The sequence below is a fragment of the Bolinopsis microptera genome, chromosome 5 (assembly GCF_026151205.1).
Source record: "Bolinopsis microptera isolate Bmic1 chromosome 5, MBARI_Bmic_1.0, whole genome shotgun sequence".
NCBI lineage: Eukaryota > Metazoa > Ctenophora > Tentaculata > Lobata > Bolinopsidae > Bolinopsis > Bolinopsis microptera.
The window spans coordinates 14,709,027-14,736,408 of NC_087076.1; the positions used below are offsets into that span (position 1 = coordinate 14,709,027).

Consider the following 27,382-nt stretch of genomic DNA (forward strand, 5'->3'; position numbering starts at 1 on the left):
ATTTCGAGTGACACATAACTAAACGTGTCTCCCTAGAAAGGTTAATGTCAGACGATGTAAGAGAAGTTTCCAGCACCCCACTAAATGACAACTCTCCCCCACTCAACCTCAGTAAAGTCCTGAAGAGAGCTAGCTCAACTCTCTCCCTCAATAACAAGGCTGAACATGAGGTGGTTACAATTGTAGATTCTGATGAGGATTCACTTGAAGTGGTTACTTCCTCAAGCTCCTCGGACAAGGACAGTTGTTCCATTTGTTTGGGTGCCTTTAATAATAGGTCCTTTTTAAATGACTGTTTCCATGCGTTCTGCTACTACTGTATTCTTCAGTGGTCTGAGATTTCTCAGACTTGTCCCTTGTGTAAGAAGGTGTTCAGTGTTTTGATACACGATGTTAAATCTATAACAGAGTACAAAGAAACACATATAAAGAAGGATGAAGCAGCGATAATACCTCCGGTTGTTAGGAATAATTTCCGTAACACTGTCAGATACCGGACAACTAACAGAGCTACTACGGCTCGTAATAACTCAAATAGTAACTCAAATAGCAACTCAAATAGTAACTCAAATAGTAACTCAAATAGTAATTCAAATAATGGTTCAAATAATGGTTCTAATAATGGTTCAAATAGCAATTCAAATAATGGTTCAAGTTCAAGTGTAGTTCCGATCGAAATACCTGAGAACCAGGACAGTCGACGGAAGCGGAGACGAAATGCCAGTCCTATTCCGCAGGAAGAGAACGTCAGAATAAAGGAGGCGCGGCAGAGAGTTTACGCTAATAACCTTTTTGCGAAGGCTTGCTCCACTGACCAAAAAACACGGAAAGCGACACCAGAATTCTATAAACACTATGAAGGAGCAAAACACAGGCTCTTCCCTTGGATGAGAAATGAACTTGAATTGTTGCTTTACAATAACACTGAGCACGTGTTCTTTATTCTGGAAATTCTGTGGAAGCTTCTAGACCATCACCACATCAACTCCGATGAGTTCAAGCATGAAATGAAACCATTTCTCTTCGACAAAACGGATCATTTCTGTCATGAACTGTACATGTTTGCTACCAGTCCATACGACTGGAAAACTTACCTAAAGAAAGTTCATTACGATGATGTAAGTTCTGTAAGCAGATGGGATATGTCACCTGTAAGATACATCGGGGAGACCTCCGGATCCTCAGCTGGTGACACCATTTCTAACACAAGATGGGACGACGAGACCGTCACCAGAACCCGCAGCGAGAGTTCCTCCATAGAGTTCATCGAAGAAAGAGAACTGGATGTGAACATCACAACCGACAGCAGTGACTCAGAAATCAACAGATCATCACCCAAACTTCTCAAAATCACCAACACCAGCTCAACAGAAGACGATCCCATCGTGGTGGACGAGCTGGATGAACCATCTCAAAACTGTTCCGTAACTCCCGTCTACATAGACCTGGAAGATATCCCTCCTACTCCCACCCCTCCCAGATCTCCTGTCAGCAGAGGGGGATCCTGTTCTCCTGAACCCTCCTCACCTAACCTCAGATACAACTCTCCAGCCAGCCATCCTCGTGCCTCTCCAATCAAGCACCTCAACTCGCCCTGCTTCCCTTGTTCTCCGATCAGAAACAACTCTCCCAGCTACTCTAGGTCTCCTTCTCCTGTTAAGGGTAAGGGTAAGGAGAAGAAGAGGAAGAAGAAACATGGTGTTTCTCCTACAGTCACCCTCACCAACAAACCTTCTCCCGTTAGAGTGCTTATCGATGACAGCGAACCTTGCTCTTCTAAATACTTGACTTGAAATATTTCTGGTTTTACTGCACATGAATTTATTAAGTTTGTGGCAAGAAGACTGCTTTATAATGAATTAGTTTTTAAAGATAACAGTTGTCCATCATCTAATGAGCGTGATGAATTACTTGCTGTTCGTACGATTCGCGATACTGTTAATGACTTGTAAGAAACCATTTTATCTCCATACAATACATTTTCGGCTGGGATATTGTGCTTTAATGCATTGATATTATTTTTATCATTTAACATGGCATTGATATTTTTATCAGTATTGGATTTTCAATAGTCTTTTATCTCGGACGGTTTTCATTCACAATTAGGATTGATAATTATAGTATACATTTAATTGATAATGATATGCGTAGGCTGTATTGTAAAGCTATGAGCATAAAGTTCAAAACAAACTTTCGCTAGGAACAGCTGATTAAAACTAGATATATTTATATAACATTGGACCACTAGTATACTTGGGTACTGCAATAGGCTTTCTCAGAAGGGTTGCCATTTAAGCAATTGAGAACTGCGATACTAATTCCTCCACCACCTCAATAATAGGAATAAGTCTATCAGATCCCTTGTTTTGATTCTACACTGTACAATGTACAATGTACACTGCTGTAATTTGTTGCGGGGCTTTAAAATTGAGGGTAAAGATGTCACTGATTCCCCCTGATCATTATGCATCCAGACAATACAATGAAGATTGATCAGTTAAATCTATTATCTATAATTGATTAAATTATCCCTCCTTGGCAAATGGTTGGTTATTTATTTGTTAATTTCTGACCTCTTAAAAATCAAATAATGTATGATATGTGGCCCATCAAATGCACTTAATTCAAAAAGAGTGCACTATGTTCTCTTATATTGTATATTATTGTATTGATTTATTTTCGTTTTATTTCAAATCATATATAATATCCATACCAGTGCCACTAACTTTTCTGCTTTATATTGATTTATCAGCATCGTTGCTGATAATTCATTTGACAGTACATGAGCCTATTATTTGACACAACAGTATTAAATTTTGATGAAAGTTGTTTGGACATAAGTGTATAAATTCAAATAACTCAACAACGTGTTAAATGTTAATATTGCTAGTTGATACAATAATAAGAACTTAAAAAGTAGATAATTGTAATTATTAGAAGATGTTAAGACGTATTGTACGCGGCACCGGAGATAAAAAAGTACAGCTGCAAGATCTTATCAAACAAGTAGACGCCTTCCCAAAGGTGAGTTACTATCAGGACTTGATGAAAATTCTCTGGAAATCGACTTTTTAGTTGTTTCTATCAGCTGCTTTTGGTCCCACCGAAAAATATTTTCTAGCCGAATTTATTGCTGGTCAAAGGTCAGCGCTTATATGTAATTTTAATGCACGAGCGGTTTTAAATCGTGCGTACTGAAAAGCGAGCCAAAATTTTGAGATGGGCTTTTTCTTGATTCCGAAAGAATTTTTATGAAGATCTACCTGCCTGTCAAATTGTAAAACATGAAGTAGCCTGGAAGCCCTGAAACAATTATTTTGGGGCGCATTGAAATGAAATGAGGGATTTTATACCCTTCTCACCTTCCTACAACTTAATAAAAATGTCATCAATCACAAATTACTGGTTTTCAAACCGTCTTGTCGTGAAACACGTTAATTAATATACAGTTATAAGACAATTCTGTCACTTGTTAATATACAGGTAGAAGACAGCTATGTAACTACAAATTCGTTTGGTGGTGTCGTTACGTTGATTTGTTGGATCGGGATAGGGTTCTTACTGTACTCCGAGATAAACGATTTCCTCCGACCAAGTAACTTTTGAATTACCTTACACAGCTTGATTACAGTTATTTGTAATATGCATCTTAAATATAAGATTATTTTATCGTAGTTAGGTTCGTAAATTATAACCTCCTGTAACTGACGTGTTATGATCATTAGCTTTTTTTAACGACGCTAGCGGGATCATGTCTAGACATATACAGAACATGAGAATATCATAAATATCACAAAATAACACTTATTCCGTTCGGAATACTGCCGTTTAAGCTTCTTAAATAATTGACGTACAGTATCAAGCATTTAAAATGCAATCATTTTCATCGCTTCAAACTAAATACAGGTTAATACTGGTTTTAATGATTAGCGGGTACTATAGCGGGTACTATACGTGAACCAACTAAACATACAAATTATAAATATCATATTATATTATTAAGACTCTGGATGTCAAGATTTAATCTTCCCTCCCAAATCACTCGGTTTTACTGGTTATATCCACAGATATGGAGTACAAGTACAAAGTAGATCATGATAAGACCTCCAAACTGTCCATCAACGTGGACATGACGGTTAAAATGCCGTGTAACCTTATTGGAGCTGATGTGCTCGATATTTGGGGACGGGATTTAGGTGCGTTTATTATATTTTAAATCTCATTTAAACAAATTGTGTTGTTGATTTGAATAAATTGACGGGATTTTAACAGTCTGAAGCGTGCTGATATGGAAATTATTAATTTATCAATTTATTTCGAAACATGTTTATCCGCAATACATCACGTTAAAGTTTAGGAACAAATGTTTTGATATCGCGGATCAGACTTTAAACGGTTTCAATCATATCACGATACAGTTGATTTGATTTCCTTTTTTCCTTGAACCTTCTCCTACACTGGTTGCCATATTCATAACACTTCTCCGTTAAGATTTGTGTGTACAAGCATGCAGTATTACTAAACTTTACAAAATTATCCCATAAATTAGCTGTAATTACTGAAATAAAGGGGGGGGTGTCACGTCCGTCTATGTCCGCTTGTCTCATAGAATCCAAAAAGGACAGGACATAGGCGGACATAGGCGGACATAGGCGGACATAGGCGGACATAGACGGACATAGGCGGACATAGACGGACATGTACGGACATTAGCGGACATTAATGGACACCTAAATTGCTAAATAAAATGTTCAATTTTTGCTGTTATAGGGGGATCATGTTTTTTGTCCGTTCGGTACCCTATATTTTCAAAACGGACAAAAAATAGAGCGGACAAAAATGGACAAAAACGGACAAAAATGGAAATAACATTTAGATGCTTCCTCCTCCTACTCTTCCTCCTCCTCGGCCTCCTCCTGGGTCTTCCTGATCTTCCTCAGTCCTCTTCCTCCTCCCCTCCTCAGTCCTCCTACTCCTCCTCCTCGTCCTCAGTCCTCCTCATCAGTCCTCAACACTCCTCCTCCTCCCCAATCCTCCTCCTCTTCCTGAGTCCTCCTCCTGGGTCCTCCTCCTGGGTCCTCCTCCTCCTCTTCCTCCTCAGCCCTCCTCAGTCCTCCTCCTCATCCTTCTCCTCAGTCCTCCATCCTCCTCCTCAGTCCTCCCCCAGTCCCCCTCCTCCTCCTCCTATTCAGTCCTCCTCCTTCTCAGTCCTCCTCAGTCCTCCTCCTCCTCCTCCTGAGTCCTCCTCCTCCTCCTCCTCTTCCCTCTCAGTCATCCTCCTCAGTCCTCCTCCTCAGTCCTCCTCCTCCTGGGTCCTCCTCCTCCTCTTCATCCTCCTCCTCTTCCTCCTCGGTCCTCCTCCTCATCCTTCTCATCAGTCATCCTCCTCCTCAGTCCTCTCCCAGTCCCCCTCCTTCTTCTCCTCCTATTCAGTCCTCCTCCTCCTCCTCCTCAGTCCTCCTTCTCATTTCTCCTAAGTCCTCCTCCTGAGTCCTCCTCCTCCTCCCTCTCAGTCATCCTCCTCAGTCATCCTCCTCAGCCATCCTCCTCAGCCATCCTCCTCAGTACTCCTCAGTCCTCCTCCTTCTCAGTCATCGTCAGTCCTCCTCCTCAGTCCTCCTCAGTCCTCCTCCTCCTCCTGGGTCCTCCTCCTCCTCCTCCTCCTGGGTCCTCCTCCTGGGTCTTCCTGATCCTCCCCAGTCCTCCTCGGTTCTCCTCCTGAGTCCTCCTCCTCTTCCCTCTCAGTCATCCTCCTCAGTCATCCTCCTCAGCCATCCTCCTCAGCCATCCTCCTCAGCCATCCTCCTCAGTACTCCTCAGTCCTCCTCCTTCTCAGTCATCGTCAGTCCTCCTCCTCAGTCCTCCTGAGTCCTCCTCCTCAGTCCTCCTGAGTCCTCCTCCTCCTCCTGAGTCCTCCTCCTCCTCCTGGGTCCTCCTCCTGGGTCCTCCTCCTGGGTCCTCCTCCTGGGTCTTCCTGATCCTCCCCAGTCCTCTTCCTCCTCGGTCCTCAGTCCTCCTCCTCATCCTTCTCATCAGTCCTCCTCCTCCTCAGTCCTCTCCCAGTCCCCCTCCTTCTCCTCCTCCTATTCAGTCCTCCTGATCCTCCTCCTCCTCCTCCTCCTCCTCCTCCTCCTCCATTAAACAGCAGCGAGCCAGAGAAGAACTTGTTGCTCTTAGTAAGATCAAGACTAATCCTAAGGCGTTTTATACCTTTGCAAAGAGGTTTAAAACCCCTGCTGCATCTGTCGGACCCCTATTGGATAGTGATGACAAGCTCCAGTCTGATCCAGCCACTATGGGTAATATCTTACAGGATCAATATGCGAGTGCTTTCAGTGACCCCAAAAAGGCAAATCTAGCCGAAGTCCGGACGTCCAAGGTCATTGAGCAACCTCATTCTATCACAGACATCGACTTTAATGAGCAAGATATCCTTGACGCCATCAAAGCGATGAATCGTTTCTCAGCAGTCGGACCTGACAAGTTCCCAGTCCTAATCCTCAAGGAATGTGGAATTGTCCTAGCTCCTGTGATAACCAAGCTTTGGAAAGCTTCGCTAAGCTCTGGTGAAATAGCTACAAAATTCAAGAACCAGAGTATTATCCCCCTTTTTAAAAAGGGGAAAAGGTCGATTGCTGCCAACTATCGACCGGTATCTCTAACATCCAACCTCATAAAGATGTTCGAGAGGGTCGTCCGCGCTAAGCTGGTTGACTACATTGTAGCTCAAGACATCATCAACCACGATCAACACGGCTTTCAAGCTGGAAGAAGCTGTCTTACTCAACTTCTTCACCACGTCCAAGACATCATGGATGACTTAGATGGTGACGAAAATGCTGATATTCTGTATCTTGATTTCAGCAAAGCCTTCGATAAGGTAGATCACGCTATACTATTGAAGAAGCTCCATATGTACGGTATCAAGGGCAACGCCCACCGCTGGCTGGAAAGCTTCCTCAGTGGAAGAACCCAACATGTCGTTGTCGATGGTATTGAATCTCTCGTCATAATGGTGCTAAGTGGGGTACCACAGGGCACTGTGTTAGGCCCACTGCTATTTATTTTGTATATCAACGACCTGTTCCTAGTTGTAAAACATTGCAAAGTAAAAGTGTTTGCTGATGACTCCAAGCTCCACAAAAACATCAGCTCCCCGTCCGACTGCAAATGTCTCCAGGAAGATCTCTGTGCAGTAGTGCGATGGGCAGTAGCAAACAACATGGAGCTAAACGAAAGTAAGTTCCAACTTCTCCAGCATGGTAAGAACCCTGAGCTAAAGAAACCCTACATTTTACCATCTGGTGCATCGATATCTTCTGATGATGTCGTGAAAGATCTCGGTGTGTATGTTGACAGTGATCTCTCCTGGCGTCAACACATCACAAGAAAGTCCTCTGAGGCAGCGAGCAAAGCTGGATGGGTACTGAGAACTTTCTCTACCAGAGACAAAGACACGATGATGATGCTCTTCAAGACATACGTCCGCTCTATTACCGAGTATTGTTGTGCTCTCTGGTCGCCTCACCTGCAGTGTGACATAATCATGATTGAGTCGATCCAACGCTCATTCACTGCGAAAATAGCAGGATACAAGCATCTTAGCTACTGGGAGCGCCTGAAGCAGCTTGATCTCTACTCCCTACAGCGCCGCCGCGAGAGGTACATGATCATCCTTGTCTGGAAAATTTACTACGGTGAGATTCCCAACAGTGTAAACATTTCTTTCCAACACTCTCAAAGAAGAGGAGTTACATGTCTTCGTCCTCTTGGCGGATCAAAATACAAAAGCATCAACACCATGAGGTTCCATTCTTTCCCTTCAGTGGCCTCTGCTTTGTATAACGTTGTGCCTCACGACATCAAGTCTATCCCAACCTTGCCAAAATTCAAGGCAGCACTTGATCGCTTTCTCCATACCGTCCCCGACACCCCTCCTACCCCTGGATATACAGGGGCAAATGGCAATTCAATCTTGGAATGGGCTGTGAGCAAGACATGATAACGGAGACACCGGTGGTGGAGACGCAAGATGTCTTGGCCTGGGCGTGCTAGCCCGAAACGAACCCAAGGTACCCAAGGTAGGTTCCTCCTCAGTCCTCCTTCTCATTTCTCCTAAGTCCTCCTCCTGAGTCCTCCTCCTCCTCCCTCTCAGTCATCCTCCTCAGTCATCCTCCTCAGCCATCCTCCTCAGCCATCCTCCTCAGTACTCCTCAGTCCTCCTCCTTCTCAGTCATCGTCAATCCTCCTCCTCAGTCCTCCTCAGTCCTCCTCCTCCTCCTGGGTCCTCCTCCTCCTCCTCCTCCTGGGTCCTCCTCCTGGGTCTTCCTGATCCTCCCCAGTCCTCTTCCTCCTCGGTTCTCAGTCCTCCTCCTCATCCTTCTCATCAGTCCTCCTCCTCAGTCCTCTCCCAGTCCCCCTCCTTCTCCTCCTCCTATTCAGTCCTCCTCCTCCTCCTCCTCCTCCTCCTCCTCAGTCCTCCTTCTCATTTCTCCTAAGTCCTCCTCCTGAGTCCTCCTCCTCCTCCCTCTCAGTCATCCTCCTCAGTCATCCTCCTCAGCCATCCTCCTCAGCCATCCTCCTCAGCCATCCTCCTCAGTACTCCTCAGTCCTCCTCCTTCTCAGTCATCGTCAGTCCTCCTCCTCAGTCCTCCTGAGTCCTCCTCCTCCTCCTGGGTCCTCCTCCTCCTCCTCCTCCTGGGTCCTCCTCATGGGTCTTCCTGATCCTCCCCAGTCCTCTTCCTCCTCCCCTCCTCAGTCCTCCTCCTACTCCTCGTCCTCAGTTCTCCTCATCAGTCCTCAACAGTCCTCCTCCTCCCCAGTCCTCCTCCTCCTCCTGGGGCCTTTTCCTGGGTTCTCCTCCTGGGTCCTCCTCCTCCTGGGTCCTCCTCCTCCTGGGTCCTCCTTCTCCTCCTCAGTCCTTCTCCTCCTCCTCCTCAGTCTTCTTCCTCCTCTTCCTCCTCCTCCTCCCTCTCAGTCATCCTCCTCAGCCATCCTCCTCAGTCCTCCTCCTTCTCAGTCCTCCTGAGTCCTCCTGAGTCATCCTCCTCAGTTCTCCTCCTCCTCCTAGGTCCTCCTTCTGGGTCCTCCTCCTCCTCCTCCTCCTGGGTCTTCCTGATCCTCCTCCTCCCTCTCAGTCATCCTCCTCAGTCATCCTTCTCAGTCATCCTCCTCAGCCATCCTCCTCAGCCATCCTCCTCAGCCATCCTCCTCAGTACTCTTTAGTACTCTTCAGTCCTCCTCCTTCTCAGTCCTCCTCAGTCCTCCTCCTGAGTTCTCCTCCTCCTGAGTCATCCTCCTCAGTCCTCCTCCTCCTCCTCCTGGGTCCTTCTCCTGGGTCTTTCTCCTGGGTCTTCCTGATCCTCCCCAGTTCTCTTCCTCCTCCCCTCCTCAGTCCTCCTCCTACTCGTCCTCAGTCCTCCTCATCAGTCCTCAACAGTCCTCCTCCTCCCCAGTCCTCCTCCTCCTCCTCCTGTGGCCTTTTCCTGGGTCCCTATATAATTTGATATAATAAGTTAAAGCTATTAATAGCTTTAGTGTGATTAATAAGTCGTTTGTTTTGTACAAGATTATAATACAAGTTGCGAAAAATTCTCAAAATGCTTGTCCGCTAATGTCCACCAATGTCCGCTAATGTCCACCAATGTCCGTCCGAGTCCGCCTATGTCCGTCCGGGTCCGCCTATGTCCGTCCGAGTCCGCCAATGTCCGTCCAAGTCCGCCAATGTCCGTCCGTGTCCGCCAATGTCCCAAAAAACACGTCCGTTGTCTCATAGAATCCAAAAAGGACAGGACATAGGCGGACATAGACGGACATGACACCCCCCCCAATAAAACAGCATTTATAGGTTTGTACAATTTGAGTTGCTTATAAGCCTTAGGAAATGAGATGTTGATGTTACACACATACCGAGTGAGGTTGTCGCGGTTACCGAAGCCAATGAGCATTTTGGGGTTTTTTTGGAAATCCCCCATAATTATGCCCCCCATAATACCCCTTGGCTTCCGTCCTATTTTAGTGAGGTATCCCTAACATCAATACTAAATACTTTACCAGGTAACACTGAGTTGTTGAAGGAGGAACTAGTACCGTTCGAGTTAGCTGAGAATCAGAAGATGTTCCTGAAATTACAAGGCGCTGTCAAGGAGTTTGGACAAGCTCATGCTTCTCTGGAAGGTTTCATTTCATTCATTTTCTTTTCTCCTGGAAATTCTGCCGCTGTGTGCACGTCAAAATCTCTTAACCATATTATCAGTGTATTGCAGACATAATTGTCAGTTTTCGCCTTTTTGAGTGAGTCTCGGTCGTTATTTGAACATCTTGTCCAAAATGAGAGTCTCCACTCAGTTAAAACACATCATTTCATTTCAGATATGATGGGGGACATATCACGTAAACTTGTGCCTCGTGACGATCACGGAATAGAGGTTCCTAAAGATGCGTGTAGATTACATGGCAGTATTCCTGTTGATAAAATTAAAGGAAACTTCCATATTTTATCAGGTTAGTCTTACTGCACCATTTCACCTGTGACAATACATTTTTCGTCTCTCCAGTTTAGCGTTGGTATGATTTTAGTATTGTTTATCACTCTTGCCATGTTCTTTTTAAAAACGAACATAGAGCTGGCAGTCCATAATAGCATTAGAACTATCCAGGTCGATCTGTGAAGATAGCTGGGTTAGGGCACGCTCACCTCCAGTTCGGAGAGGTTCAGAAAAACTTCTCGCACCGTATTGACGGATTAACATTTGGAGACAGAGTAAACGGCATGATGTACGCACTGGACGGAGAGCACAAGATCGCTCCGACTTCGGAATATAGCTTTCAATATTATGTCCAGGTAATACAGTCTGTAATTACATGATCCTATGTCAGTGTTATTACTTAATTGCCTGATTAACATTTAGTAGAGTATGTACACTCATCAGTAACGTTGTTGTGGTGGTGGTGGTGATGGGCTAGGCGTCTAAGGGTCCCTCAAGCAAGGTCTTCTTAGCAAACGCCAGGATTTCTATCGGGTTGGTGGTTAGTATGTCCAAGTTTAAGTCAGATTTTCCGAAGATTTCTTCTCTCGTCCTGATCGTTGCAGGGCACCGAATCCAGTGTGGTACCGTTTCTTCTTCTTCTCCGCAACGGGGACAAGTTGCACTCTTTGTAGAGTCGATCCTATTTTTGTAGTGGGACAGGTGAAGGCAATGGCCTGCTCTGAGTTGTGCTAGCAGCGCTCCGTCTTTCCTGCTCTCTATTTTACTGTCCGCTCTTTTTCTGTTGTATCCCTTGTAAGTCTGGGAGACCAGGTGGTGTTGGGGGTCGCTATCCTTGATGTGTGCCTTTGCTACTGCTCTGGCAACTCCGTATGAGATTGTAGACTGTCCTTGGCCCAGGTCCGGGAGTTGTGCTGCTTCCTTTGCTGCTTTGTCAGCGTATTCGTTCCCAGGAATGTTGGAGTGGCCGGGAATCCAGTGCAGGTACGTTGTCCCATGGAGTGATTCCAGAGTTTTCCTGATATCCTGTGTGTCTGGGTTCAGGCTATCGATGCTATTCAGTAATGCCTGGCTATCAGAGCATATGATGGTGTCATCATACTTCTGGTTCTCTGTCATCCATTTCAGGGCTTCCGTAAGTGCAGTTTTCTCCTCACCATAGGAGCAGGTGAACTTATTTCCCTTCTTTTTTATGGTCTCCAGTATAACGGGGTTAGCTGCTGACCCTGTGGTGATAACTGCTGCTGCTCCACCTTCCTTTGTTCCACCTTTACATGATCCGTCAGTATAGATGGTAGTACATATGTCGTACTTGTCAATCATTCTGATAGCACTTTGGGCGGTCAGTCTTTTGGCAGAGCTTTCGTTAGCTGAATCGCTTGTGTCCCAGAAAGTGTCTCTTGGTCGTGTGGAGAAAGGGTGTTGGTTGTTAGGCACAGCTGGATGGGATTTGGGTACTAGCATAGGAGTCTCTGGTAGTGCTGTGAACACTTTCCAGTTCCTTTTCCTCTGTTCTTCTGAATCCTCCCAGGGCTTTTGGAATGGAGATGGGAGGGCTTCTACGGGATTTCCGTGAGTTGGTAGCTGCCCTCTGGTGGAGTTAGTTTTCTCTCTCCAGGAACTACGGATCTTGCTTCTGTGGGTGGTAGGTGTTTTAGGGCGTAGTGCTGCGTGCCTTGGATGATCTGAAGGGAGTCGGTCTGCTTTTTCTGCAGCAATAGTGATGATTCGCTCACTATGTGTCTTGTAGCTTTCAACTTCAGCTTCGATTCTTAGCGCTTCTGTAGGTGTTGACGAGTATTGACCAGTGACTAGCCTCAGGGCTTTGTTCTGTGCTACTTCTAGCTTGTTGAGTTGAGTAGCAGATAGCCATGGTTGCCAAGCAGCTGCAGCATAATCAAGTACGCTCCTCTGGGTAGCAATGTACACCCTCCGTAGGTTTTCTTTTCTCCAGCCCCACTGTTTTCCTGCCAGGGACGCCAGTATCTTACAGCGTTCAGAGACTTTCTATTGTTGTCCTATTAAAATCTCCACGACATCTGTACCGGTTCCACTGTGAATATTGGTTTGCGTTGAGCGCGGTACCATAATTGTAAATAAAGTACCGCGCGCTTAGGTCACGTGACACGTATGCGCGCGCGCGAGCACTGCAATTCCAGCTTGTAAAGTTGTAATTGATTGAAAGTCTGGGATCGACCACATACAGCTGTTAAAACATAAATAAAGACTTGAGCTAAACACTAAAGATTGTCCGTTCAGATCAATCCTTCCCTAGTGAGCTACAAGCATACGGTTTTTTTCGGAATGACCGGCGAACACTTTTTTATGTCCTCATCACTGATTCACTCATGAACATAGATTTGTTTACTTGTCTTTAGATTAACATTATATATTTACCTAAATGTTTATCATTCCATTGCTTGCTTATAAAATAACAATGCAATATACTTTTATAACACACTTTTCTTCAACCTGTTTGCATTTCCAGTTTTCAAACTATGTTGAATGTTGCATGATTAACACGTTATTTCACGGACCGGTTGCTACTGAACATGTTCACATTGATAGCAACTCAGCAACTGTCCATGTTGTAATTGAATTTACGGTGTGCGGCAGGTGAAGTGGCATAAGAGTGAAGAGTCTACCTCATTTTATACCAATTTGGAATTAAGGTCTTGTTTTACAGTAATTAGATAAAGGAGAATATACATATTATAATATATTACCTAATATTAACCTATTCCTCAGATTGTACCCACGAAGTATATAACTGAGTCGCTGAACGTGCAAACGTATCAATACACAGTTCAAGAACAGGTTAGGCTCCTATAGGACTTGTTTCTATTTTCTGCCGATATATAATAATTTGTTTGACTAATTCCCTATTCCCTATGACTGGTTCATAGATCCGATTCAAGTTCTACTAGAAAATAGTATCACGTGTAAATGTTCTAATTTTTAACAAATCCAATGCTACTTGAGTATCTTAAACCTTGATTCAGATTCGAGCGATTGACCCAGCGTCAGGTAGTCACGGTACAGCTGGTATCGTGATCAAGTACCAGTTCTCACCCATATCAGCTATAGTGCATGTAAAGGAGAAGAATTGGGTCATATTCCTGACCAGAATGTTAGGCGTTGTCGGGGGGGTTATCAGTACTTCAGGTGAGAACTAATTGTTGTGTTAGTTAGGTTACAATTCCGTAATGTTGGAGCCGTTTTAGCTTTGACATGTGACAGCAATCAACCAATATGTTCCCAGCAGTGTTCAGTCAAATCCAAGAGTCAATGTCATGACGTGACATTGTCACGTCAATTGTTACGTGTCAAAACAAATCTGGTTCCTCTCCACACCAGTAATACTAGTTCGGTAGCCGCTGGTTTTCTCTTTCATATCGTGCATCTGTGTCCCGAAGCTAAACAATGATAATTTATTTTCAGGTTTACTAAATCTGGTGATAACAGAGAGCTTTGAGTTTATTTGTTGTCGCTTCAAAAAACAGACCGTACCTGTCAAAGCGGAGTCGTAATGGACATTAATTTGAACAACAGAATAATTTATTTTAATTTCGAATTTACATTTCAGATTGGTATATTCAGTGCTTTGTTAGCAAGGCGGGAGCATGTCTATTTTTGAAGTTTATCAGCGTTTTTAGCATTAAGTTGCATGTAACTACATTATATAATGAAATAACGAGTTAACGAGTTAACGAAACTGTGTGTTACTTTTTTTTGACATAATGTTTTGTTGTTTAACATTTTGTTTTGTCGGACCGACTATGACGTTAAATTTGTTCTCTAAATTAGACACGAATGTAAGCACATATAATGTTAAATACTTCATATCTTTAAGAGTTATTGACTCTGGTCTTTCCGCCTATTATGATTCAATTCCTGTTGTAATCTTTGTATGTGCTTGCGAGGGGTGATATTTTGTTAAATAATTTTGTCTTGATATGACACTTAAAAACAATGAAGATATCTGTACAAATTTGCAATGTTATTGTTATATCATCACATTCACTTTGGGGTATATTGTCATCATAAATCTGTTTAAATTCAAAACAAGCTAAATGAAAATTATACAATCTCTGTTAAATTTTTTGTCGAACGAAATCGTCCTCTAGAAAATTCTGCTTTTAACAAAGTCATCCGACAATGTATTATCGTTTTCAAATCTGTAGAGGAGGAAGACGAGATGGGGGCCTCTCAGTTGCCTTAGTAACCACCAACTCTTCTTTCATTACATCTTCTCGCTGATAATTCATTCCTAAAAGTTGACATGGTTAATTGTTTCTCACTTGACAAATGAATCGGCAATTCGACGGAGCAAAAAAGTAAATATCAATATTTGACAGTTTTAATTCACCTGAAGAGGAGGATTCTCCCTCTTCTTCTTCAGACAGCACGATAGGGTCCGCCAAGTTTAGAGTGTCGATGCTGTCAGATATCTCGTTCAGCGTGTCTGAATAATCGAGAAGTCGTTCATTTACCCACAAGGCATCCATTAGGAACAGTTCTACCTCCTGAAAGACATACAAATTCTCGTTAGTGTAATAATAAAACTAACTCAAGTTCGATGTAATATGCCATAAAACACAATATGTAAATGATTCCACCCGCTCCTCCCATAATATGTGCACCTCTTCTGTCAAAGTATCGAAACAGTCCTCCATCTCCTCCAAATTGCCGTCGTTGTCTTCCTCCAGTTTAACCAGCTTGTCGTTAATGTTGCTCGTCACAGATGACCACTCCTCTATATGCCTCTGGCCTGGGGTCCCCATCTGGCTGTCTGGACAGCCGCTTGAGGAAGCCATTTCACATCTGCTGGTTCATAGCTCGTTTGTGAGTGTGATGGTTTAAATTGTAAACGGGTAGTATAATACAAGAGAAGATAAAACTGGTGCGGTTTTGCGGATTTTTTCTTATCTTTTATTTAAGTTAATTAAAGGTTAGCCCTCTGTTTCAATGTCACAGTGTGTATGTGGCGCCACAAGCCAACTCACACATCTGTAGCTCCAAATGCTGTAGCAACAAATTCACAGGAACTGCTAAACTTCCTAAGAATAATTACTGATAGTCGAAGCGTTTCTTAGTTTCTATCTAACTTCAAACAAAAGTTACAGTTACTAAACAGAAATGCACGTAATTGGACTGCAGGAAGAAATTATATGTAATTTACTATATATAGTAATTAGTAAATCGCTTTTGAGAAGAAGTTAGGACTTAGGAGAGGTACACTACTTCTTAACAAGGGGTCTTTTGTTAAAAATTAAAATCACACTAAAAATTAAAATCACACTAGCGTAATATAATCACTTAAAGTCAGAAACCCCTTCCCCCCCCTCAGTGAATGCGTAATATGTGAACGATCCCTATTAGTACTGTACTGATTAACTAATGAATAACGAAATAAGCAATTCCATATCCCCTTGCAATATCTAAGAGACTAACAAATAAGCATTGCACAAGTGACCAACGGATGATTTGGAGTGCGTTAGCTGGGCACATAGTAAGCATAACTTGATTTTACACGCAACTAAAACATTATTATAAATAGTCAAGAGCAATAACATCGTCAGATGATGATGCTTGCTGCCATCATTCGTAGAAGTAAGCAAAGTCACGACACTTTAACAGTCTTTTGTCTCTTCAATAATTAGACTATTATTACATGCATGCTCCAATAAGAAAACTCTCGCTTGATCTCAAATGGACTGATGCAACTTTGATCCTTTCACGGTATTTTTTAACCATGTATGTCATAGATGACATTATCACATTATGCTTACTAGTTACTATGACCGATATGTGATATCAGAGGTCGATCAATTGGACAGTTGAATACTATTACTACATACTAATACTATGTTACTTTAAAAGCACGATACAAATACAACGCTTTGTACTCTCAGTCAGTGGTTTTTTGGCTGTTAAATTTGTTACTATTACTATTGACTAGGACTATGTTTAAAAATTCAGTAAAACCTGTTAAATTCCAGTCCAGAAAATGTAATTTTAATCATTTTCAACTCACTAATTGGTCACTGGACAAAAATTATGTCAAATTTGTCAAATTTCTGTTCAGGAAATATCATATTTGAAAATGGCACAGAAATTGGAAAATATGAATTTTCGTTTTGTTAAGCTTTCTGCAGTGAGTTTCCTCCTACCGAAATCAAACCCCCAGCACCTCAATCGTGTCATATGCCATCTATTATATAGTTGACTGACTAATTGGTTTCATGTGAGAAATTCAGCCAAAACTGTAAATTTTCGGTCCTAGAAATTTCATCTTCAAAACTGAAAATGGGACAATATGATTTTTCATTTTTCTTCGGGATTTTGACTTTAGTTTTATACCATCATCAATTAACTGACTAATTGGTCTCTGTGCAAAACGTCAATCCAATCTGTCCAATTTGTGTTAAGAAATTTTCATATTTGAAAATGGGACAGAAATTGGAAAATATTCATTTTTGTTTTGTTAAGCTTTCTGCAGTGAGCCTGTGAGCTTCCTCTGACCGAAATCAAACTTCCAGCACCTTAATTTTTAATCGTGTCAAATGCCATCTATAGTTGACTTACTAATTGGTTGCGGGTGAGAAATTCAGTCAAATCTGTAAAAATTCGGTCCTGGAAATTTCATCTTCAAAAACTGAAAATGGGACAGAGATTGGGACAATATGATTTTACAATTTTACTCGGAATTTTGACTTCCAGTACCCCAATTTGGTTTCATACCATCATCAATTAGCTGACTAATTGGTTTCTTGGTAAAAATGTCATCTAATCTGTCAAATTTGTGTTCAGAAAATTTCATATTTGAAAATGGGACAGACTTTTAAAAATACAACTTTTCGTTTTGTTGAGCTTTCTGCTATGGGCTTCCTGTTACCGTTATCAAACTTCCAGCACCCCAATCGTGTTATATGCCACCTATAGTTGACTTACTAATTGGTTGCGGGTGAGAAATTCAGTCAAATCTGTAAAAATTCGGTCCTGGAAATTTCATCTTCAAAAACTGAAAATGGGACAGAGATTGGGACAATATGATTTTACAATTTTACTCGGAATTTTTACTTCCAGTACCCCAATTTGGTTTCATACCATCATCAATTAACTGAATAGTTGGTTTCTGTGCAAAATTTAAAGTCCATCCAATCTGTGAAATTTGCGTTTAGAAATTATTATTGTATCACGTCGTGACCCCCATTGTCGTTTCACTAAGTTTAATTGTCGTTTCACTGTACCGTTTCTATGATACAGGAGGCACTCGTTAGCCTCAATTTGCCCTCGACTAAATGCTTCAAAAATTTTATTAATCGAAATTCAATTAGTTGAACTATAGACATGTGAAATATCATTTTATGCCTATCTTAAAAATTCTTCCCGTGACAATCTTCTAAAGTTAAATTGGGAAAAACGTGGTCCATCTCGTGGCTACTAGCCGGCTACTAGGCGGTTAGTAGCCGGCTAGTGACCACTTTTTAAGTGCCGGTTAGTAGCCGGTTTGGTAATGTGAAGTTGAGGAGCTGTTATTACAAAAGTGGCTACTAGCCGGCTAGTAGATTTTTACAACATTAGATTCCAACACATTGTGTATAAGCTAAACAACTATGATATTACTTTATAATAACTTTAAGCTGGAAATCATAAGAAATAGCTCAGTTAGTAGTTAAAGCATCCCAGTCTAATACAGTCAGTTACGCACAAAAGTTGTAAAAATCTGCAGGAAGTGAGGATTACTTTTCCTGAAGCACAGGTCTTGAGGTCTTTATCAATGTATAAATAACTCAATTTCACTCGGAGGCAACGTTTTTAGCTTGGGGAAAATCCTACAGGAAGCTTTGAAGTTGAGTGATTAAATCGTGATTGACGCGTACTTAAAATGTTGATATTGCCAGGGAATGCTATCTGTGTGTTCATTGTGAGAGTACACCTATGCTGTCATACTCTTTACAGGTTCTAAGGAATTGTATTTCTGTCCTCAGGAACGTCTTGTTTCATAACAAGTCCCAGAACCACATCCGGCAAATGAAGTAAAGTAAAGTAAAAATCGTGACGTCACATCATCACACATGTCTAGTGTCTACTCCCTCAATTGGCTCCCTCAATTCTTATGAATACTTCATTAGAAACACTCAATGTACACAATGTAACTCATCTGATGGTGTAATCGTTCAAGCTTTACACTTGAATCATTTTCCATTGTCTCGGTTTCGTATGGTGAGCCTGTGAACTAATGGCATTGTTGAAAGTTAGATGTGTAATAACACTGAACGGCGATTGAGAGTATAAAACTCACGTTTTTTGAGGGAAAGGTTTATGTCGTGTTTATTCTCAAGGTTGAGGAGAAATGTTGATCGTTATGTTCATGTTTGGGGTTCACAAACTTTTAAAAACGTGCTATATCTGAGCAATTAAGACTGAACATTTTTTTCCCCGAAAGAGTGTAGCGGACCATTTTGTTCGAGGGTTGATGTTTGAACTAAACTTTAATGCATCGATTATGTGTGAAATTGTTGAAATGAAATAAACTATAAAGATGATTGCTTAATGTTTATTTTCATTATTTATTAGTAGTAAACATTAAACAAGGGAAACATCTGATTAAAATAAAATATAATTGTGACAATAATTCCATTTTTTTCCATAACAATAAAAGCTGAATTTTAGAAAAATTGAATTTTCATAAGTTCTTTTTTGTATTAGCTAATTTTTTTTGTATTTTAAATGCATTGTTCTGATCTAGACGTAAACAGATTTCTTCATCTATGCAAAGGCTGTCAGGTTTTTCAGTTTTCTTTTTTTAATATTTTTTGTATGGTATAGTCGTGCTATTACCATCACCGTCCAAGCTGTCTTATTTTTATCTACCACAACCCCACTATTGGACTTTTACTGATGCTGCGTCAGAGACATATTCTTTACCATCAAGTGTAACCACACAACTGAAGTAACACACTTTAAATATAAATATAAAAGATCCATATGATTTTAAATCATCTTGACGTGTTATATAGAGATATAGATAGAGAAATATAATATAATTAGAGTTATTCAAAATGAAATATGAATCTGAAAAGCAAGGGCCTTGATACTTACTAATGAGGTGTGTTACTGATTGTCTCGAAGGGTTCGAATTCATGCTTCCGCCAATTTTTTCGTATCTTACATTTGACTTTTCAAAAGTAATAAGACAAATTTCTTAATTTAAAAGACAAATTGACTTACATGTAACTGCTATCCTCCACATTCTTGCTAAGTTTGAGCTTGAATGAGCCTTTTTTGCCTTTTCCTTTCTTGCACTGGCTTCTGACACCATTCTCTAACTTACATATCTTTACCATCTTTTTGGTAACTTTCTGAAAGATTTAAAATTATATATACTTTTAATGAACATGAAATTAGTAGAACCGGGAGCCCCAAGTAATTACTACTGTGACCTACTTGAAGATAAATTAGTGAAGGGACTTCTTTATAAGAGATCTTACCGAGTCATCTGTAGTTTTGACTTTGAACTGAACTTTACATCCTCTTTTGCCTTTCTTGCAATTCAAGATCGACTTAGCAGGACTGACTATCACCCTGGGAACTACAGGTATCTCAACAGCAACGTTAAAGTCAGCAGCATCTGATTTTCCGTTCTTTACAGCTTGGCAGGAATATGCTCCACCATCAGGAGCATCTGCGTTGCGTACCTTCAGCACCAACCTGAATAGAGTTTGGGCTTACTTCATCTATTTTTAAAAGGGAACGGATATTAAAGATATATGGAATTACTAATATGAACGTACTACTTGGCCACGAAGTAATTCAGATAATCGTTATGAATGTACAAACTTGTCTTCTGAAATTCCTGCCGTTATTGGAGATCCATTTTTTGACCATGTGATGTCTCTTTTCAACACTCCGTTCACATCAATTTCACATGTTAGAGCTATTGTCTGTCCCTTGTTCACTTTTACTTCAGGGTTTACTGCCTGTTGTTTGGAATGATTTAATGAACTGAACTCGTATTTGACTTTCATACATGTTTTCATAAGATTAACACACCAACACAACAGAGATCAACCGTGATCCCGGTTCCGGAATCCGGGGCCGGCCGTATTTCGACCAGGATTTTAGATACAACTTCTATCAAGATTCAAGATTTTGGGAAAAATTTGCAGTGTGACGGGAAAAATTTCTAGAGCTCTTCTCAAATGTAATTATATTGACCAATCCTGGTCAGGGCCATTTCAAAATTCTTTTCCCTGTCGGTTGCTGCAGCCTGCAACACAAGAAAGGTAGCTAACCATGTCAGAGTGGCTGGCTGTGAATGATGGGAACTAGGCTATCCACTCCGATAATCGTTGCCGATAATTATCTCCGATAATTCGTTAAAAAAGGTTATCTGTTTATCTAGATAAAACATATTTTTATCGGTATAAAAATTCACTAGAAATTACCGAAAAAACTGCCACAATACCGTAAAATTTTAAAGAAATATTAGTGTTTTTTGCCTTCCCAAGTAATCCAAGAAACAGTCCCAAACGTTTTATAGTATGATAGAAGAGGTAGTTTACTTAAATGTGAGCTTAAGAGGTTTATTTACATTTGTATACCTATGGAACTGTAGAACTGTAGAACTGTAGAAGTCTAGAGAAAGTTATTGACATTGTTATCTTGAAGTTGAGGCTAGGGTGCTGGCGTTCTACCTTACTTGAACCATTCTGGAGACAGGAACGAGCATGTTACTGTTAACAAGAGTCAAAAATACCGGCAGGCGGCAGGGCACTCAATTAAATTCCGTAAGTGTTCTAGGCGTGAAACATTGTCTTCAGGAGAAGGAATCTGTTGCTCCAAGTTATCCACAGGATAAGGAAACGGTTCACTGAATCACTTTAAATGTTTTACTGTTTCGAGGAGAATTGGTATTTGTTGCACTACTGTTCTCAAGAGAAGGATACCGGTGGTCTACTGTTTTGAAGAGAACTGGTGCACTACTGTTCTCAGGAGAAGGAAACCGGTGGTCTAATGTTTTGAAGAGAACTGGTGCACTACTGTTCTCAGGAGAAGGAAACCGGTGGTCTACTGTTTTGAAGAGAACTGGTGCACTACTGTTCTCAGGAGAAGGAAACCGGTGGTCTAATGTTTTGAAGAGAACTGGTGCACTACTGTTCTCAGGAGAAGGAAACCGGTGATCTACTGTTTTGAAGAGAACTAGTGCGTTACTGTTCTCAGGAGAAGGAAACCGGTGGTCTACTGTTTTGAAGAGAACTAGTGCGTTACTGTTCTCAGGAGAAGGATACCAGTGGTCTACTGTTTTGAAGAGAACTGTTGCACTACTGTTTTCAGGAGAAGGAAACCGGTGGTCTACTGTTTTGAAGAGAACTAGTGCGTTACTGTTCTCAGGAGAAAGAAACCGGTGGTCTACTGTTTTGAAGAGAACTGGTGCGTTACTGTTCTCAGGAGAAGGAAACCCTTGGTCTACTGTTTTGAAGAGAACTGGTACACTACTGTTTTTAGGAGAAGGAAACCGGTGATCTACTGTTTTGAAGAGAACTGGTACACTACTGTTCTTAGGAGAAGACAAACCGTTGGTCTACTGTTTTGAAGAGAACTGGTACACTATTGTTCCCCGGAGAAGAAAACTGATGCTCTAATATTTTCAAAAGAAAGGAAATTGTACTTTAGCAAGATTACTGGTAAACAGTAATAAAAGTCGACAATCAGTTTTTGTGAAATTTGGAAAACATTTTGGCTTTGGCCTTCAGCAGAAAAATTATCGGTTTTATCGGTTTTATCTAGATAAAACCTAAATTTTTATCTGTTTATCTAGATAAAAGATTTCATACCGATAATGGATAGCCTAATGGGAACACTTTATAGAAAGTAAAGTTTTACATCCTTTTTTCGGCCTGATTTAAAACTAACCTTGACCCAATCAGCTGCACAGTAACCACAGCAAGAATCATCCTTCTGAGCCTGCACCTCGTCAGCAGCACAACTCAGAGCGGGACACGCTAGATCTACACAGTTCATTGCACCTTCACCTGCACAAGTGCAAGATTGGCATTCTGCAGGTTCCTCAACGACGTCTCCAACCTTGAAAATTATTCAAATTTTATGGCCGAGATTGTATCTCTGTCGCAAATTTTTGAAATGAATCACACCGGAAATTTCATCGAGTCGTCCATGTTGATTAAGTTTATGGCAAAAAGAAAATCTAATTTACACGACACTTAGTAATACTCTGTATCCTGTACTAACATTGTAGAATTTTCCCTCATAGATACATTTGCACTGGCTCGCTTCAACACAAACACCATCTTGGAGGAACTGTCCAGAAGGACAGAAACATCCTCGAGCTGTTGACTCCTCTTCAGGGTTTCTGTCCAGACAGGATGGTGATGGAATTGAGGCAGAAGCATGATATGTTAGTCCCTCCGGACATACGTAAGCTGAAAGAAATGATCCATTATATAGAATAAATTTTCGGCATGATAGGTAAATATGTCATGCTTGAGTTTGTTTATTTGTTAAAACATCGTTATCTGACAGATTTTTTTAACTGTCCATTTTAGTAAACTTACGACAATAATCCACACTTTCTCTCCAGTTAGAGAGATCAACTCCATTTTGGCTGCATTGTACGGCATATATATCAAATTGAGAACACGCACAGGCCTGAAAATATATACATTTAGATTTATTACTTGCTAATATAAAATATTAATATCTGATATAAAATAGGGAGGAAAATATTAATATAGTATTAAGGCACTATTAGAGATTTTCATCTGGAGGTAAAACGAATTATTTATTTTATGGAGCTTGGGTGCAGTGTGGACTTTTTAAAACGTTTCCATCCCATTAAATAATACTCAATAAATGCAATAGATAAGTAGTGTTGTACTAATAATTTAAAAATAATACCATGCTTCATAATAACATTTCACTCTATCCAAGTCATCGCGAAATTGGCGATCTGACTGACCTGATCCATGTAACAATTACAGACATCTGTCAAACAGTTCTTGTACACACCACCGTCTAGATCTCCATAGCTAACAGTTGAATGGCAACTGCTGAACGGTGCCCCTAAAAACAACACGTGTGATCAATTTGAAACTCAAATCCTCATCTAATATATTAATTTTTAACAACTTTGCAAGTTCATAAATTATTCCTAAAACCTAGACATAATAAAATAGTAGTAGTAATTGATGATTATTGATGTCCTTGGCCTTAGGTTTCCAAGGTAAACTTTCAATACAATTTCTGATCGTTTCTTACTAGACTGGCCGTTGATGGTGTTATAATAAAGTGAAGTTGATGTTTCATTACGAGTAACTATAATCAGAAGCTTCAATAATTTAGATAATCATCAAATGAGAGTGTAAATAACCTTTTAGAGCATCACAGACGAGTGCAGCAGATTCGTGACCTTGAGGAATGTCGTCACATGGGTGGTATGGGGCTGGTGGGGCTCGACAGTTCTCATCGTATTGCTGTGATTAAAATCAGAACTGTTATTTGTACTGAAGTTATCCATGTAAGATCGATCCAGTGCTGTATGAGTGCATACATTGATGTTTCCATTTATTTCAGCAATTGTTTGCTTTCCAATTTAAAGAATGGAACATTTCCAAAGTTACAGTGTCAAATATTATTGATTTAGTTGCCTGCTCACCTGGTGAATAACTCCTAGAGAGTTTGATGAGCCCCCGGTCAGGTCATCAGCAGCATCTCCGTTCCAGTTTCCACACATTCCCTCAGTTTCGCCCGAGCAAGAACCGTGTAACGAAATCTCTGCGTTGATGTACCTGTATCATTTTCTTTACCTTACTGCTTGATATTGTTTGGAAGCTGCCAAAATATTTTGGGATAAACATAGTCCAATTATCAATTGAAGATCACTCTTATAAAATTATCTTGAAATCATCCTATCTGTGTTTTTGATAAATTCCAGAAAAAGATCCACCATGGTCTCTTTCAATCCAAATAGCTTTATTTGTTAAGAAATATGCAAATTGTAGAATTCCTTACCCTCCAGCATTGTTAGCTCTTATTCTGGTAGCAGGAATCCTTCCCTTGCTGTTTTGGTAAAATACAATCTCCAACTCTCCGCTGAAAAGAAACAAGTTTTAGTTCAAATGACTAAATGTAAATAACGATGGTTTAATTAATATTGTTATGGCACGTCAAGATGCAATATAATGTGAACTCCAACTCATACTCCGATCTGGAAATACTATTCACTTTTTAAGCCCCTTACTTGTTGTGAATCTGAACTGAATCTCCCGAGTAGTATTTCTTTACATAGGGCACTTGCACCTGACAGAAGAGAGTTTTAAGAATAATGCCTCGGCAGTTGGCACTTTATTAGGCTCAACAGGTCGAATAGCACAGAATTTGTTAAATATTTCGCCGTTTATATTTTTCATTAACAACTATTTGAAATATTCCCTTAATTTGAAGTTCTCGAAGAAACTTACCCTTTCTCCGTCAACAGTTGCTACGTATCCGTTCTCAATAGCGAATACTTTCCCTTTGTATTCCAGTTCCGCTCGTTTGGTGAATCTCGGGGCACGTCCATATAAATCTACATTTTTGAAGTTAACCTGAAATAAAGAAGATTTTAAATTTAAACTATTGCTGTACATTCAATTTGAAGGAACAATAAAATGAATATATGTAGTTGCCTTGATAGCCTTTAATTTGAATTGTGATGTGGCTAAGAGTTAATAAATCGATAAAAACGATATGGTGTTCTAAATAAATGTGACGTGTTTGAACAACATATTGTACCAACACTTCCAATAGTAGACTGTAAATACCTGGAAATCATCACAACTGGCTGCCTGGTATGTACATGTTCCATGGAAATCGTAGTACTTGCCATCAAACGAGTGGTAATGAGGATCACCAGAACTAGAACAATGTGCCGCATCTGAAACAACATTGTTCCGAGACTTCAGTTAATTCTACTTAAGTCTTAATCCTATTAAAGGTGTCCGTTCGGATATCAAATTTCTTTGAATTAATCAGTTTTAAAACATGAAATATACGTTAAAAATGTCTCTGAATCCCTTACCTTTGATGCATTTAGCTGTGCAGGTGAGTTGATCAGTCCATTTGCTACTTCCAGCAGGGCAGGACATGGACGCGTCATCACAAAGACACACAAATCCCTCTGAGCCACATACACACTTCTTTCCGTAGTCGTTGATGTACGATTCGTTCGGCTGATCGTGATTATATTTGACAAATTATTTTTAATTAATTACTTTTAACTTTTCAAGACAGTTAAAATAACCCTTCGATAACCCTTAGTTTTGATTTTTCATACTGTACCTAATATAATTCTATCATTATATCTAAATTCAAATGATAATGTTGAAATACTTACCCCCAGTGTTTGTCCCGTTTCCTCAGATGTACATTCGAACTCAGCTGTAAAGATAATACATCAATATATTTAACTGTATAAGTACCCAACCTCTAATACCAATTAATTGCAGAAGACAAAAGTGTTATAATGTACTTGAATTTATAAAATAAAATCATTCAAATGGAATGAATTAAAGTTTTAAATAAACTCACGTTCACATGAAACCTCGTACACATCCTGTGCCCAAAGACCTCCTCTACCATTTACACAGTCATTCGACCCTCCGTATCTGCTGTATGTTTGACCAGCATTGGCTGCGGTGAAACACTCAATTCTGTATTGGACTGCAAATATGGTCCAGCCTCTTGCTTTAGCATAGTTTGCGCAGTCAACAATGGGGTTGTGTGGGGGTAATGAACGTAACCTGGGTCCACCGGCTATCGCTCTGTCCCCAGCTACATCGTCCCAGGCGTCCTTGAAGCAGCCTATTCTCCTCGCATTGCAATCCCCTGAAATGAGTGGTCGTAGAATCATAATTTGAAGAGAAAACTCTGATTGACTAATGGAAACTACATGTTTGGTAATATTTACATTGATTGTCAGGTCTCATAAAGCAGTGATGATGATGCCATGATGGTAATATAAAATGTTCCGCTCTTACCTGGACCACCGAGCACGGTGGTTATTGAAAGCAGTGCTATCAGCAATATTACTCTAATCATTGCCATTCTGTAGGGTCATGTGTCTTTATACAAGTTAATGTTCCTATTAAAGATGGCGTTGTAATTTTAATTAACTGACTTTCGGCCCAAATTCTTTAAATCCGATTCTTATATTGGTCAATTTAACCCTTGACATAGACCTGATCTGTCGACTAGAAACTACAGGATGTAACAATCTCACATTTGACAGTTCTACCACCCTAAGACCCACTACGAATTAATGTGAGTTGTGACGTGACATTCCATTGGATCAATCCTGAGACTGATCGCAATCGAGAGGTCGGCGCCGACCGATAACTCTCTTGTTCATGTGACTGATGTTGATTGATTGAGTTAAAGACTTGAAATTCTGCAGGGCGTCTAGACGTTGATCAAATCGACTGCAACTAAAGTTTCAAGTTTCAGTTGTATCGGGAAGTGGGGGAAGTGGGTTTCTTGAACCCCTGTTTTGCAACAAATTGTCGTGAAGTATATTTATGTATCTACCATTTATGTATCTACGAGACATATTTATATTCGGCATAATTCCGGTGAACTAAATGATTTGGGAACGAAAATACGGGGTTCTTTCCGAAAACTACCAAATTTCGTACCCCAAATTAAATCTTGCACATGGTAGTTGGGGATTTTTTTAAATCTCCTTATTTTACAAAAATGAAACCTAATATTTGAGAAAATCAATAAAATAAAGTATAAAGTTAATTCATGATCGAATACTAGTGTTCATTTGTTAGGTCATAATTAAAGAGAATACGTGGAAAATAATTTGGGGAAAATAATGACGGTGACCT

General features: G+C 40.6%; 3 protein-coding genes across 4 annotated transcripts in view; 1 reads left to right on the forward strand and 2 right to left on the reverse strand.

Moving 5' to 3' along the window:
• LOC134816084 (endoplasmic reticulum-Golgi intermediate compartment protein 2-like) overlaps window positions 1-14,535 on the forward strand; it is an 82,094-nt gene extending 67,559 nt beyond the window's left edge. The window contains exons 2-10 of one of the 2 annotated variants that reach the window (XR_010160354.1): window positions 41-3,024; window positions 3,484-3,595; window positions 4,068-4,196; window positions 10,057-10,176; window positions 10,372-10,503; window positions 10,659-10,843; window positions 13,236-13,304; window positions 13,490-13,652; window positions 13,929-14,535. Coding sequence is in view for 1 of the 2 variants with exons in the window: in XM_063824823.1 (XP_063680893.1) it covers window positions 2,941-3,024; window positions 3,484-3,595; window positions 4,068-4,196; window positions 10,057-10,176; window positions 10,372-10,503; window positions 10,659-10,843; window positions 13,236-13,304; window positions 13,490-13,652; window positions 13,929-14,017 (1,083 nt within the window). In the remaining variant the exon portion in view is untranslated. Of the gene's footprint in view, window positions 1-38; window positions 3,025-3,483; window positions 3,596-4,067; window positions 4,197-10,056; window positions 10,177-10,371; window positions 10,504-10,658; window positions 10,844-13,235; window positions 13,305-13,489; window positions 13,653-13,928 lie in introns of those variants that run through there. The other variant, XM_063824823.1, reaches the window with a different exon arrangement.
• Window positions 14,467-15,314, reverse strand: LOC134816089 (uncharacterized). The gene is made up of 3 exons (XM_063824828.1): window positions 15,131-15,314; window positions 14,857-15,013; window positions 14,467-14,757 (listed from the first exon to the last, which is right to left on the reverse strand). Exons 1-3 carry the CDS (start codon window positions 15,302-15,304, stop codon window positions 14,660-14,662), a joined length of 429 nt encoding a protein of 142 aa, XP_063680898.1. The 5' UTR covers window positions 15,305-15,314; the 3' UTR covers window positions 14,467-14,659.
• A 3,786-nt stretch (window positions 15,315-19,100) lies between these two features.
• LOC134815469 (SCO-spondin-like) lies at window positions 19,101-26,597 on the reverse strand. The gene is made up of 18 exons (XM_063824003.1): window positions 26,531-26,597; window positions 26,082-26,378; window positions 25,888-25,931; window positions 25,573-25,723; window positions 25,316-25,428; window positions 24,974-25,099; window positions 24,754-24,812; window positions 24,525-24,605; window positions 24,169-24,301; window positions 23,884-23,986; window positions 23,473-23,576; window positions 23,069-23,162; window positions 22,746-22,936; window positions 22,410-22,580; window positions 20,334-20,473; window positions 19,985-20,204; window positions 19,725-19,855; window positions 19,101-19,441 (listed from the first exon to the last, which is right to left on the reverse strand). The coding sequence occupies exons 1-18, from the start codon at window positions 26,595-26,597 to the stop codon at window positions 19,378-19,380; spliced, it is 2,289 nt and encodes a 762-aa protein (XP_063680073.1). The 3' UTR covers window positions 19,101-19,377.
• Between the last annotated feature and the right edge of the window lie 785 nt (window positions 26,598-27,382).